Below are 14,882 nucleotides of genomic sequence, written 5' to 3'. Positions count from 1 at the left end.
TTCTTTTTCTTTTCCTTGTATTATGATTTGGACCTACATAAATTTCTTTGTTATCTTTATTTGCATCTATATATACTACACATAGCTGTAAAGTAGGAATAGTGATTGTGAATGTTCATTTAAATTCACATAGAGAACGTTTCTTGTATATAAAGTTTAGGTGAAATTTGGCGTAATTAACTACTAATTATCAAGATTAAGCTCCGCGCGACCTTAATTAGTTACTTCAAGATTAAAGTGCATTATCTACAGAAAAAGAAACTTAACAATTTGATTATCAATATAAGCAAAGTAAGCACATACAATTATATTAGAGTAGTAACTAAACAAATCAACCTTCAAGAAAATTTTAGTAAGATATTACTTTAATCCCACACAAGTTTTAGTTATTAAAATTTTTAATATTTTATTTTATTAGACAAATCAATTTTACTGTTTCATATGTATTGCTGAATAAGTTTAACGAGATAAATAAATGATAATAATTATTTAATAAAATATAAAATATTCTAAATTACAAGATTTATTTAAATATCAATTTTTGACGTGGACGAATAATTTGATATAAAAATTAAATTATTTACGAAATAATAATTTAAAAATTAATTTGATAATTAAAATTGATGGGAACTAAAGCATATATATAATAAAAAAATTATCTAAAACTAATTTGGGATTATTGCTCTCAAAATTACCATTGAGAAATGTGAAAAGACAAATTAACCATAATGAAAAGGAAATAAACCCTAGAAGTGAGTATATGCCTTGGAATTTCATTAGTCATGCAGTGATAATGCTGAGACATGCGTTTGTTTTAGTCAATGCACATGCAATTTTGAATGAAGAAGGAGCAAGCCTCTTTTCACTAGGGTCACAGTGCTAGCACCCTTGTCTCCCTCTCAAATATTAACCTCTCATGGCATATATAGTACTTGGTCCCATTGCTTCTGTTTTCTTTTGCCTTGGTCTTTCCAATTGGCCTATTCTTTGAGGACAAGAAAATGATTGGGGTGGCTGTAATAAGAACAAGAAAATTAAACTAATTATAAGGATAGATGGAATAATATATCTAATGAATTAAATTAACACACTTATCCTTTCAATACAGTGGTTTAATTTAGTTGATCATTTAATTATTTATTTCAATCTTTGAAGGAAAAGCCAATCAATTTTTATATAAGTCGGATCCATCAAAATGCAACTTTTTAAATTTCCCTTTCTTTTGGTGGATTGTATCATATATGGAATTAGGGGTGTTCAAATTTAAACCGATATAAATTAAACCGCTTATTCAATTCAATCCAAATCGAAAATCGATTAAAATCGTACTAATTCGGATTTGATTGGATTCTATTTTTTACAAACCGCTGGATCGGATCGAATTTCGGATTTACTTTTCATAATTGATCCAATCCAATCCAAACCGCACAATGTGCTATAATATTATTATTTTATTATTATATTTACAATTATACTTATAACATGTTCAATTTTTTATAGATTTTTATAGTATTCATGTATTATTATTATTTAATAAATATTTTATGTTCAAAATGTTATTTATTTATTTATTTTAGCTAACCTATAATTTTATTTCTATCGTTATATTATCGTTGACTTTTTAAGATATTATTGAGACTTATTATGTCATTGTTGATTATTTAAAATTTGATGTTAAGACTTGTTATATGTATTTAATTTCTTTAATTTATAAACCGCAAATCCAATCCAATCCAAACCACTTGAAATTGGATCGAATCAGATCGGATTTTTTTTAAAATCATCCAATCCAAACCGTACCGCAAGTAAAATTAATGTTCGGATCGGATGAATTTTTGACTCAAAACCGATCTAAACCGCACTGCGAACACCCTTATATGGAATGCAATTTTTTCTTCGTTAACTCTAGCTAAATTGTTTAGTAAATCAAAGTATATTATGACATTTTAATATATAACAAATATTGCAAATTCTCTAAAAATAAAAAATTTGACTATGTGGATGAACCATATTAATCTTTTTCCGTACAAATTTTGTGGTAAAGTTAAATTATGAAGCGAGAAACTAAAAGAATCAAACGACATATATATATAAAAAAAAGGTACGAAGAAAAAATGCTAGGCATTAGAATATGACACCACTTTTTAAATTCTACTAGTCTTCATCTTAATCATGCATTGTGTCAACTATTATTAATTATCATTATGCTTACGAACCTGAATGCACCCCAATACAATTTCATCGGGTTTTTTCATCCACAATATTCTCCTAACTAATTGCGTCCGTATATTCGTTCCACAATCATCAGTTTCATTATGTCACCAAGTCATTTTTCCACCTTAATTAATATTATATCAATTTCTAATTACATTGCTATAGCCATTATCTTGGTTCTTTCAATTTGCTGCCACATCCTTTCTTCCATGATCAACAGAACTCGGTGTCACAATCCTCATAATTTCATTCACTAATTCAGTTTTTTATGATGATCATCGTCATTCAAACAGTGATGACCGAATTTTATGATATATGCAGAACAAGAAAAGAAATCTTAGCCATCGTTATATATACAAACATATATAATGTAGGCTTTATACACTCATCACATATACACATTTACTAATTAATATCATTTATGTTAGTGTTGCAAGTGTGAGGAGTGTTGAAGTTAGTCTCACATCAAAGAAAACAAGAAAGAGTGAGTAGTTTATAAGATAAGAAACATATTAACTTAACACCTTAATGTTTTGAGTTGGATGTAATATTTTTTATATATATTATATTAATAATTAATGACGGAACAACAAATAAAACTAAAAATTACATGTCACGTATCATAATATAAATATATAATAATGTAATTCCTATATATTCATATTTCATATAAAGTAAAATATGGTAATAAGCACTACCTAATACTGCCAGAAAAAAAAAAAAAAAAGCACACTATGATCAAGTTCTATCAAATCCAATAAGATAAGTAAAAGTAACTATAATAGCACGCACGCCGGAGTTGTATCAAAATTTTAATTTAATTTTATTAATGTCTCTCTTGAGTCCAATAAATATAAACAGTGTGTGTCTAGAAATTGGGATCGTGTAACACACACACACACATAAATGTAATGATGATGGTGGATGAATTGGGAAGAAGAAATTCAAAGAGGGAATCCATGGAGGAGCAGAGGGGAAAAAGATGGATAAGTGCAATTATAGAAATGCACGTTTACCAAAGCCAAGGATTTCATAAATCTGCGTTCCTCCAATGCCCTTCAGTCTCGGTGGTCCTCCTCGTCAGCATACCTAGGTTCCTTCTTAATTCAAATTCATACATACACAAAAGTCAATGACTTTAATTAGCATATATATATATATATATATATATATATATATATATATATAATTTAGTTAACATGTATTTTAAGGTACATAATAAATTTATTATTAATAAAAAAATTTAAATACTTTCATTTAATGAAAACAAAATAGTCAATGAGTTATAACTAAAATGGCATAGACTCCTCATACTCAATTAAGAGGTCGCGGATTCGAGTCACATATCTTTAGTAAAACAAAATAAATATATTAAAAATTTAAATTTTTTTATATTTTTAATAAAAACTTTTTACTAATAACAAATTTATTATATATTCTTAAGATATATGTTACCTAAATTCATATATATATATATATATCTTTTTCTCAGCATTAAATTCTCTTAATTTATTTTCAGAGATTTTGTAAAGTTCTAGAGTAGTATTTATTTCCGTTATTGAAAATTTAGTAAACACTTTGAAATATAGGATCTTATTAATTAAATACTTATTAAAATTTAAAAATATTTAATAAAAAAAATATTAGTTTTTATTTAGTATTTATTAATTATTTAGCATTATTGATTAAAATTATTATCTTTTGTTAGATACATTATTATAAATCCATTTTAAAACATTTATATAATTTTTTAAGTTTAATTAAAATATTCTAGCTACATTAAAAATGTTAACAAATATTTCTAAGGTATTTGTTACAAAAAAAAAAAGGTTATAATATATTTATACATTGTTGAATACGTGTTCTAAACACGTCCGAAATTTTCTTTTCATATAGAAATTAAAAATTGGATTAATTAATGGATCATGTCAATGACCTTCTTGGTACTCATCAACATTGACCCTTGTGTTCAAGTTTCTGCCTCACTACTATTCTCCACTTGCTTTTATTATTTCAGATAAGGCTTGGTGGTTGGTGAGACCATTTTTTTCACCTAAGTATGAAAATATATAGATGTATCTAGTAATGTAGGTGCCGTAAAGGCAGAGAAAAATGATTCAGTGTATATGTGGAAATAATGACAAGTTAACAATAATAGAAATATATTTGACATAAAAGATAAGTATACTTAATTTTGTCAAAATAAGTGACCTGTAATAATAATGCAAAAGATAATGTACCAGAAAATTGGGATGTAGAAAAGATAAATGAAAAAGAGTGTGGAGTTAGTATAGTGTCTTGGGCGGAGACTACAAAGAATGCATGTTATGGTAAATTAGTAAGAGAATTGAAGTGTATGTTATTAATGATATATATGAATGGGATCGCTAGGGAGATAATGAACTATTTAGTTATAAAATAAATATTTTGAGATTCACTAAGATTTGAACTCTTGATTTTTCGGATCTAGTGTTTTAATACCATGCATGATACCATTCATCCCAAAAACTTCAACCGATAGAAAAAAAGTAACACTAATGATTATATCTCTAATATTCTCTAAACTTTCATTGTATAAATATTCCATTGACTTGTCATAGTTTCCATATGAATATATGATGCATGACACCATCATATAACTAACTATAAAGTGTATATAGTAAATCACTGAATAGTCACACACACGTTAATAAACGCAACATAACATAACCCCTCACCCTCCCTATCCGCTTATAAATTCACCAACCCCAACCCCCCTCTCTCTCCATTCAAACACTGCACATACCACTCCTTCCGGTCTCCTTTCTTTCTTTCTTTCTCTTCTTCATTTCTTGCCATGAGCTCCTCAAACAAGAACACCATTAAGAATGGTGATACCCATAATTCCCTTCAGCTAGAATTGGGGTCACCAGTGCAGCCAAGTCCAATATGGAAGCTGATGGCGGTGGCCTCCATTGCCGCCGGTATCCAGTTTGGCTGGGCTCTACAGCTCTCCCTCCTAACACCCTACAGTCAGCTTCTTGGAGTACCTCACCAATGGTCCTCTTTCATCTGGCTTTGTGGCCCCATTTCCGGCATGGTTGTCCAACCCATAGTCGGTTACTATAGCGATAGATGTACCTCCAAACTCGGCCGCCGTCGTCCTTTCATCCTTGCCGGCGCCGCTGCCGTTGCCATAGCTGTTTTTCTCATTGGCTTTGCCGCCGACATTGGCCACGCCTTAGGGGACAATCTGACCAAGAAAACCCGGCCACGCGCCGTAGGTATTTTTGTGATCGGGTTTTGGATCTTGGATGTGGCGAACAACATGCTTCAGGGCCCCTGCCGAGCATTCCTCGGTGACCTTGCTGCCGGTGACGAACGGAAGACGAGACTTGCAAACGCATTCTTCTCCTTCTTCATGGCGGTGGGAAGCGTACTGGGTTACGGCGCGGGGTCCATTGACAGCCTCCACAAAGTGTTCCCATTCACACAAACAAAAGCATGCGACGTGTTCTGCGCAGACCTGAAAACCTGCTTCTTCTTCTCGATCCTTCTGCTGCTGTCGTTGACAGGGTTGGCTTTATTCTACGTTCCAGACAAACAGGTATTACGTGAGAAGTCCGGAGAAGAGGAAGATGAAAGATCGGCCGCGGTTGTATGTTTTGGAGAAATGTTAGGGGCTTTGAAGGGGCTGAAGAAGCCCATGTTACTACTGATGGCAGTTACGGCAATAAACTGGTCAGCGTGGTTCGCATACTTCTTGTACAACACTGATTGGATGGGTAAAGAGGTATACGGTGGGACGGTTGGGAATCAAGCGTACAAAGACGGTGTCCAGAAGGGAGCTTTGGGTCTTTTGATAAACTCCGTGGTTTTGGGTGTTATGTCTTTGGGTGTGGAACCCATTGGACGTGCGGTTGGTGGCGCCAAAAACCTCTGGGGAATTGTCAATTTAATCCTTGCCGCTGGTTTAGCCATGACTGTTTATATTAGCAAAGTAGCTATGCACCAGCGCCATGTTAACCCCAACTATATTGGTCATCCCTCCACAGGCGTCCAAGCCGGAGCCTTGTCTTTTTTTGCTGTTCTTGGCATTCCTCTTGCGGTAATTAATTTATCATTATTGTGGATAATACAAATTGTAGGATATATTTTTGTATTAAATAATTATTTATTTTACTTAATTTCTTATTTTTATTCATATTAATTAATCACACTCTTATTTGAATTTCAGATAACATTTAGTGTTCCGTTTGCATTAGCATCTATTTACTCAAGTGAGACTGGTGCAGGACAAGGTATTACACTACAAATACTAGAATGACATATATTATATTTTTTAAAAAAATAAAATAAAATAAAATTTGTTTACAGATCAACCATAAGTATTAAGCAATATCTAAGTCAGTAATATTCTTTAAAAAGGATATTAGAAACCAATTATTTTAGTCAAAAACACCTTATTCATATGGGAAATTGTAGAAAAAGAGAATTGACCCATTTTTTTTTTGTTGAAAATTTTTAGGTTTATCTCTGGGAGTTCTCAATCTTGCAATTGTGGTTCCACAAGTAAGTATACATTTATTAGACTTATAACATATAAATATTAATTCGAACAAGTGTGTCATTTATGTTGTTTATTTGAATATATTTTTAATACTCATATAAAATTTTTAATTTTTTTATTTAAAATAATTAAATTAACTAACAAGATGTACGTATATAAAATGTATGCAGATGATAGTGGCAGCAATTAGTGGGCCATGGGATAAATTATTTGGAGGCGGTAATTTGCCGGCGTTCGTGGCAGGTGCAGTGGCAGCTGCCGTAAGTGGAATAATGGCAATTTTCATGCTGCCTTCTACAAAACAATCAGAAGCGGCTAAAGCTGCTCTCCCCATCGGTGGTTTCCATTAGGTTGCAATATTTCTGTGAATATCAGAAGGGAGCATTTAATTTTCAAGGTTTCCCTTCTGTTTTTCCTTTTTTGGGGTGGAAGCCATAGAGGACACAAGTCATGGGTGTCTTTTACTGTAATTTTAGATTTCCTTTGGTGCTTTAGTTGATTAATTAGGGATTGTGCTTGTTGTAATGTAGATAACGCTGTTCTTACAAGAGTTTGTGTTATGTTTATCACTTGTTTTTGTTCTCTTTTTGGGTTCTCCTATCAACTATCAACTAATAATGCACCTTATTACTATCCTCTTCTTCATAATCCTCTTATCTTTTTTGTGCATTTATGATTAAATAAATTTTATATCTGTTTCGGAACAAGTTTCAATTTTCAAGTTGTTCAATTTTCCTTTTCAACTTTTACCAATAATTTTTATTGATCCGTTTGGGAAAAAATTTAATGGCAATTCAATGACAAGATTCCCGAATCATGAGTTTCCATGTTTTAATATCTGACTATTTGCTATACAGAATTCAAGGAGTGATTGGCACTTTTTTATGCCTAAAATAGGGAAAGACAATTAAATTCAACCCAATCCGTTTATGTGTAAAATATTTTGATAGGATTAAAATTTGACTAGTCTTGAGTTTAATAAAAGAGAATTATACAAGAAATATTAATTATTTAGTATTCTTTAAAAAATATAATGTTGACAATTTTTATACATATAAAAAAATTTTTAACTTAAAATTTAGCTCATATTTGTTCAATTCTAGCTAGTAATAAGATTCACACTGATATATGAGGAACAAACTCTCACAGATAATAAAAACTCATTTATTGTTACAAATATATTTTGACAAAAATTACATAAAGTTCCTCTTAAAACCAGAGAGTGATAAATGTGGTGAGATGAGGTTATGAAGTCAAATGATAAAAGCTTTAAAAGGTAACGCGTTTTCTTTATTATCTAAGAAGTTACTATATTCTATATGTGTGAATCGTGGATTAATTAAAGCGCATCCCAGTCAATCCATTCATGTTACTGTAACGTATTACTGAGGTCTATAATAGTAATTCAGTTACAAGTTACAAGGGCAGTTATGACATTTCTCGCTATATGGTTATTCAATATTCACTGTGGCCAAATATTGGATCGGGTAGATCTGGTAGCTCCGTAGCTGTTAATTTAGCATGTTTAAGGATCATATTAGTGAAAACTCAGTTTAAGGGATCATCAATTTGTGAAGTGACTTCAGGGATTTGGATTTATTTGTAGTAGTATCTCATACAGCTGTATATGTCTTCTCTATCAATAATTTCAAAAAAAATATATTAATAAGATATTTTCATGTTTCAGCACTATCATATTTTTTATTTTTCTTTTTTTCCTTTTACATGCATTTCAGTGCCATGCTTGACTGACTGATATATGTTAATTTGTGTTGAATTGATAACATTTTGTTATTCCTGTGTTAGAATTGTATGCTCCCTATTTTTATTATTTATTTTTCTTGATTTCATTTCTATCCATAATCATGTTAATATTAAAAATAAATATATAAAGATGGCACACATAGTATTAATCCATCTAATTTTATTAGCATTCACATGTGCGAGTTCTTTGCCTCTGATCTGCTATTGTATATATATCTATATCTCTCTCTGGTTTGTTCCAGATATAGTTGGACTTTGTTTATACAACACAAGTACATATTAAAGAGAATCATGAGTATCTTGCTCCATGCTGACCCCTATATGTTACTTACTTTTGCTTTCATTATTTGTTCCTACAAAAATATATGTGATTTTTATATGATTCTGCTCGAAGCTTTGATTGAACATCCGCATTTTCGTGAGTTTAACACAGGAAGGGTAGTCATAAATCATAATCTTATCTTTATATGTAACCACTGTAGAATCACATGTTAGTTTTTCTAAATGCATCTAGTAAATTTACATTTTTGTTTAAGATAATTCCATATCTTGTAAGAACCTTCAATTTTTTTTCATGTAGGTGTATTGAAGTTTGATGTTGTTGTAGACTTGTGGTCATTAAGCCCAGCAAATTTTCTGCATGTGATAGTAAATATTTTTGGGATGTTCTCGTCCTCATCTTTTCCTTTTTTTTTTTTTTTTGGTAAATCTTTTCCGTATTTTTTAATCCAAATTAGGGGCACGGGAGTTTGAGAGGGAAATTATATGTGAACAAGTCTCATTCAGTGTAAGTGAATTTTATTTTTGTTTCTTTTATTTTGGTCCTTTCTGGTGTTCATGGTAAACTATGCAATTATATATGTATCCACTAAGAGAACAAACAGTGTATAATAAGCCCACAGTAGAAACATGAGTTAGGTACATGGGCTTTTTTTGGAGAGCAAATAATAATAATAAATGGGCTTTCTTCGGAGAAAGAAAAGGTGCATGACTTTCCTAGATTCAATCTTCTAACTCCATGGCCCATTAAAAGAGGCTAAAATCTTCTACAATTTTTTTTTCAAAACCAAAAAAAAAAAAAAAGAAAGAAAAAGATTTTCCCTTATGTTTTTGTAAATATCAAGCATCCGTCAATAGAGAGTACAAACATACAAATACAATTTTGCAGCGAATTATTCTTTGATTTATCGAGTTCGGAGATATTGTACACAATTAAATTTTTTTGTGATATTTAATTTCTTTGTGTTATATCGTGACTAATAAAATTTAAAATGTAAAATCATTTTAATACAGTTGATCTCATTAATTAAATTGTAACATTTTGTTATACGGAATATGATCATAACAAAAGGAAGAGAATAAAACAAATATCACTCATGAAATTAACTATTTTTAGTTTGAAGATAGCTCCGATAAGCGATTTATCTTAATTTATGCTTTGATTCTACGGAAAAAGTTTTAGTAAGAAAAATAACGTATTTGATATAAGGAATCAAATCGGAGAAAAACAAATATAATGTCCAAAGTAATAATAAAATCTTGTGAAGGAATAGAAGTTTCTTAAACTACTACTAAGAAAAAGAAAGAATAAAAGTTTGATTTATATATGTCTGTGTTTTTCCAGCCCCATGTATCTAGTGGAATGTTTATCTATAGAATGCTTGCAATATATTATATTGGCACCCCGTGTTTGATTGATAATTAATTTGACGTTGCAACTTAGGGATACAAAGTTTCTTCATTATCCAAAAATGGAACATGAACAATTTAGTATTGCTTCGGTTTCGGACCATATATGATTGAGGAAGACATGGCCAGACTGGTTTTTTCATTAATCGTTGATCTGAATTATAAAAAATATATATAATATATATTAATTAAAATCAACGGTTAAAATAATTGGAACACTGATATTTCAGGTACACTAGTAATTTTTTCCAAAGTATGTATCACTATGATGACAAAGGTCCAATCTTACTGTTCCTATTATTTCTCTAAATTAAATGTTCTATTTTTATATATACGTATATCTCTCTTATACACTGAAAAGAAAATCATATAAATATTATTTCTTTTTTATTTTTGGTCAGAATATTATTTCTTTTAATTATCTCCAAACTTCATCCTTGGGTTGCTAGCAAACAAATCAGAACTCTATCCACCAATAAAAGAGATAGCAGTACAAAAAATCCCATATATAATTTTTGTATCACAGTACTTTTATCAAGTTGTGCATGCTTCAACTTTGGGTTTTGAATCTTGAGCCTAGTAACTGGTCCCACTTAGCCTAGGAATAATGTGAGCCTGATTGGTATAACCCCCTAAGTGTGCTACCTTGGGCCGTTAGAGCTTTTGGATTTTGTAGAAAATTAATCACATGTTTTCTGGAATGTGGAATCTGAAACATTCTTTGCACAACATAGTCCTTCTTATGAGCTCTGTCTGAAATATTTTATACATACTTATATGGGACAAAATCAGCAAATCTTAGGTGAGCAACCAATTTAAAAGACTATTATTTTGAAACCATGTAGATGTAAAGAATTTAAGCAACTAATTAAACTAAGCATGGAAGATTAACAACCTTACAATAATAAGGGGTGTGTTTAAATATTTGATCTTGAAATGTGCTCCCCCATTAATACATGAAGCCCAAACCTAAGTCCTCACAAAGTTGTTGAGGTGCTAAGAGTTTAAGACAAACATAATGGCCAAAGTTTATGGAGTTGTATGATTTGTTGTTTTCCAAGTCTGGCCCATATGGTTTATGTGAGGACAAAACTCTGTGATCTTGATCTTATCTCAATTACATTACAACACGAGGCAAAAGATTTCTTCAACTTCACTGTTACTATTTCACAGCATTAAGAAAATAACGACAAACCAAACAAAATAGTAAGTTGTCTCTTTTCAAACTTTAATATCTCCAAATCAAAGTAACCAAACAAAACAAAAGCAAAAGAGGTTCTGAGTACAAATACACTTTTCAAACATACAACAATTTGATTTAAGCATTAGACAACAATAATTGAATATCAAGAAGAAAAAAAGTCCTATTACATAAAATTGTTATGAACTGTAGACTTATAATAATATGACTTTTGTCTGTTTTTCTGTATTTAACAGGTTACAAAAAATAATATGCATTTTTTTTTTTTTTTCTATAAGTAGTGAAAAATAGACCAGCTCATATTCCTTGTACATCATTTCAGCTATCCTTTTAGCAAAAAAAAAACATTTAAAATTAATTTTTATTATTTTGTGGATAGAGAATAAAATAGGATGTATTGAAATTGATAAATATATAAAAATATTGTGGTTGTGAAAAAGAAAGTCCATAGGAGAAGGGAGTGTGTAAGTGGTTGCAATATAATAGTGAGGCAGAGTCTGACATGCATATAATTTTGAAAGTGATTAGTGGCTGTGTTGTGTTATTTTTGTCACGCCCATATCCAACGTTGGATTTGGTCAGACATTAAAGCCAAAGAGAGATAAAAATCATTCCCGAACTTGCCGCTCATGCCTTCACTGAATTTTCTAAATTCCTTTTGGAACACGAGAAATTCTTGTATTCTCTCAAATCTGAATCCTACTTCTATCTAGCACCTACCACTGTCATGTCATATATATACACTACTATACACACACCCCATTATTTCTCTATTTTTCTATTTTCTATATCTATACAGTTTCAGTAAAATAGTAAGTTCTATTTCTCCATGCATGTTCATGGAATCTACTTTGGCCTAAGTAATTTGCTGCAGTTTTGGCAGAATTAGAATTTCTTGAAATACTATATCACCATCATCAATAATTCAATACCCGAAGCACCTGAAATAATATATCTGATTCGATTCTAACAGTTCACACTTCAAACACACCTCAGATTCACCCTGAACCAAATTAACTATTACTACTATATCAAAACATCACTCTCATTCTCTCTCTCTTACATGTCAAATGAGGAAAATGCTGCTTAAGGTAGTTTATATATTATTAAAAAAAATGTTCTATTCTTATGTATATCTCTCTTGTACAGTAAAAAGAAAATCATATAAATATTATTTCTTTTAATTATCTCCAAACTTCATCCTTGGGTTGTTGGCAAACAAATCAGAACTTTCATTTAGTCTATCCACCAATAAAAGAGATAGCAGTACAAAAAATCCCATATATAATTTAAGCAAGCTACAAAAGAAAAATAAAAAAACAACAAAAGAAAAGAGAGTGGATTGATCATTGATGAGATCCAAATCCCTATTTAACTCAAACCTACTAATTAAAGATGATTTAAAGTAACTAATTAAGACTGGTCTTTTAGTCAAAGCTAATAAGGTGAGAGGAAAATCATCATCACATACAGCAGTGCCTTCTGATTCATGAGCATGTCTTACATTAGAGGACTATGGAGAAGGCCATGCCAATTTGAAGATGTGAAACCAGCATTCCAAGTTGCTCTTGCTGAATCAAATTCACCCATGTTTGTGTCCCCATTACTACTATTATGCCATGGAAAACCGCCACCACCAAGAACCTTAGTAGCTTCACTGCATAGTTCTTGTTTCATGGTGCTGACACTCACTGCTTGAGTTGCTGCATTGCTCATCTCTGAATCATAGTTATTAGGTAGCAACATGTCTCCACCATTAACAGCACCATTGTCCACAACCTCACCCATGTCCCCATTCCCATATGAATAGTACAGATTCTGATGATGAAGAGTATTGTTATTACTATTGTTTCCTTGGAATCCGGTTCTAAGTGCTTCCAAGAAGCCAGTTGATGAAGTGTTGTGGGTGTTAAGGGCTTGATTTCCAAGAATATCACAAAGGGAGCTTGTGGGGTTGCCCAAGATTGAGAGATCATGATCATCAAAAGGCATTGATTGTTTCTGGAGCCTTGCAAGGGCTAAGGTGAGATCACTGGTGGGAGAAGAAGAAGGATGATGATGATCATAAGCCAAATGAGGGAAAGCAGTGATGAGAGGATTATTAGGTGAGATGAATCCATGATGATGATCTTGAGGCCTCCTTGAAGAGGGTGCAGGTGAATTAGATGAAGAGGAAGTAGTTGATGAAGAAGAAGAATTAGAAGATCTCTTGTTCTTCCTGCATCCACCACCAACAGGAACATTCCTGAGTGTTCCACCTTTGGTCCAGTATCTTCTGCAAGATTTGCAGAAGTACCTTGGCTGAGAGAGGCTGTAGTTGTTGTAGTAGCAGAATTTGGTGTTGGTAGAGTCACATCTTGGACATTTGAGTGCTTGTTCTGGTTGTGGCCTTGGCTTTCTCTCTTGTTGCTGACTCTTTGTGGAGCATCCTATCATGTTCTCCAGTCCCTGGTTTGATGACATTTCCTGTACCAAATTCAAACAATTGCAAGCTATGAACTATGATGCTATATACAATAATAATAATAATAATACATACATACGGATCATTGAGAATATATATGGTACCTGATGGTGTTGTCCACTAGAAGGATCCATCCATACAGAGAGAGTTATAATATGTATGTGAAGGTGTGAAAAGGGAAAGAGTAGAGAGAAGTGATAGAAAGTGATGATGAGGTAATGGAAGGAGAGGGAGGGGGTGCTTCTCTACTTATATATAAATTAAAGCAAGCAAGGAAGCAATGCAATCCAATCCCAAGAGAGAGAGAGAGACTAGTGAGAGATAATCATGGTTTCTGCCGTACAAGAGGGTCGATGAAGTTGCCTTGCACGCAGAGAAACCCCATTCTATCCATCACACACAAATAAATAAACAAATCAAATTATTCTTCTATCCATGCTATTCAATACTATTACATTATTACATTATTAGACTAATTTTAGAAGATAGACCCACATTGAAAGACAGAGACTACTAAAAAATAAAAAATAAATTAAATTTATGTATTGTGTTTGTTATAAAATGTATAAAATTGTTAATAAATTATAATTTAAATAATTTAATTTTTTCATTTTTATTTAGAGGTTTCGAATTCAATTCTATTAACTTTCGAAAAAAAAGTATATAAAACTGAAATATATCTCAATATTCTATTAAGAAAATATGAAATTAAAATTAAAATTTTAAAAATTAAATAAAGATAATTTTAAAAATAAATATTATTAAATTTTTAGTTTATATTCTTAAAAATTTTAATTTCTTTTATGTTTACCTTTTAAATATACCAAAAAAAAAATTTAAAATTTTATATTTTAAAATTAAAATTTTAATTTTAATATCTGACTATCGCATATAATATTGATTATTTGTCTCTCAATCTTATTTTCTATCTATACTTTCAAACATTACTTTAGTAATTTGTATGTATATCTATTTGTGTGTGCTGCAACGAGTTTATATTG

General features: G+C 31.1%; 2 protein-coding genes across 2 annotated transcripts; one reads left to right on the top strand and one right to left on the bottom strand.

Annotated features, from left to right (window-relative positions):
* Positions 1-4,855: 4,855 nt before the first annotated feature.
* Positions 4,856-7,396, top strand: LOC112769285 (sucrose transport protein SUC1). The gene is made up of 4 exons (XM_025813752.3): positions 4,856-6,301; positions 6,431-6,494; positions 6,722-6,765; positions 6,934-7,396. The coding sequence occupies exons 1-4, from the start codon at positions 5,051-5,053 to the stop codon at positions 7,111-7,113; spliced, it is 1,539 nt and encodes a 512-aa protein (XP_025669537.1). The 5' UTR covers positions 4,856-5,050; the 3' UTR covers positions 7,114-7,396.
* Positions 7,397-12,625: 5,229 nt separating this feature from the next.
* On the bottom strand, positions 12,626-14,413 carry LOC112772072 (dof zinc finger protein DOF2.1). Its single transcript, XM_025816957.3, has 2 exons — positions 13,986-14,413; positions 12,626-13,883 (listed from the first exon to the last, which is right to left on the bottom strand). Exons 1-2 carry the CDS (start codon positions 14,013-14,015, stop codon positions 12,918-12,920), a joined length of 996 nt encoding a protein of 331 aa, XP_025672742.1. The 5' UTR covers positions 14,016-14,413; the 3' UTR covers positions 12,626-12,917.
* Positions 14,414-14,882: the final 469 nt, after the last annotated feature.

Source organism: Arachis hypogaea, chromosome 18 (genome assembly GCF_003086295.3).
Source record: "Arachis hypogaea cultivar Tifrunner chromosome 18, arahy.Tifrunner.gnm2.J5K5, whole genome shotgun sequence".
Lineage (NCBI taxonomy): Eukaryota > Viridiplantae > Streptophyta > Magnoliopsida > Fabales > Fabaceae > Arachis > Arachis hypogaea.
This window is presented reverse-complemented; position numbering and strand designations above follow the sequence as displayed.

What these genes read in the sequence shown, in the direction of transcription:
- LOC112769285 (XM_025813752.3), top strand. Translation starts at nt 5,051, where the DNA reads ATGAGCTCCTCAAACAAGAACACCATTAAGAATGGTGATACCCATAAT. An exon ending in TTCTTGGCATTCCTCTTGCG is followed by an intron (nt 6,302 to 6,430) that starts GTAATTAATTTA and finishes TTTGAATTTCAG; the next exon opens with ATAACATTTAGTGTTCCGTT. An exon ending in TTGCAATTGTGGTTCCACAA is followed by an intron (nt 6,766 to 6,933) that starts GTAAGTATACAT and finishes AAATGTATGCAG; the next exon opens with ATGATAGTGGCAGCAATTAG.
- LOC112772072 (XM_025816957.3), bottom strand. Translation starts at nt 14,015, where the DNA reads ATGGATCCTTCTAGTGGACAACACCATCAG. An exon ending in CTAGTGGACAACACCATCAG is followed by an intron (nt 13,884 to 13,985) that starts GTACCATATATA and finishes AATTTGGTACAG; the next exon opens with GAAATGTCATCAAACCAGGG.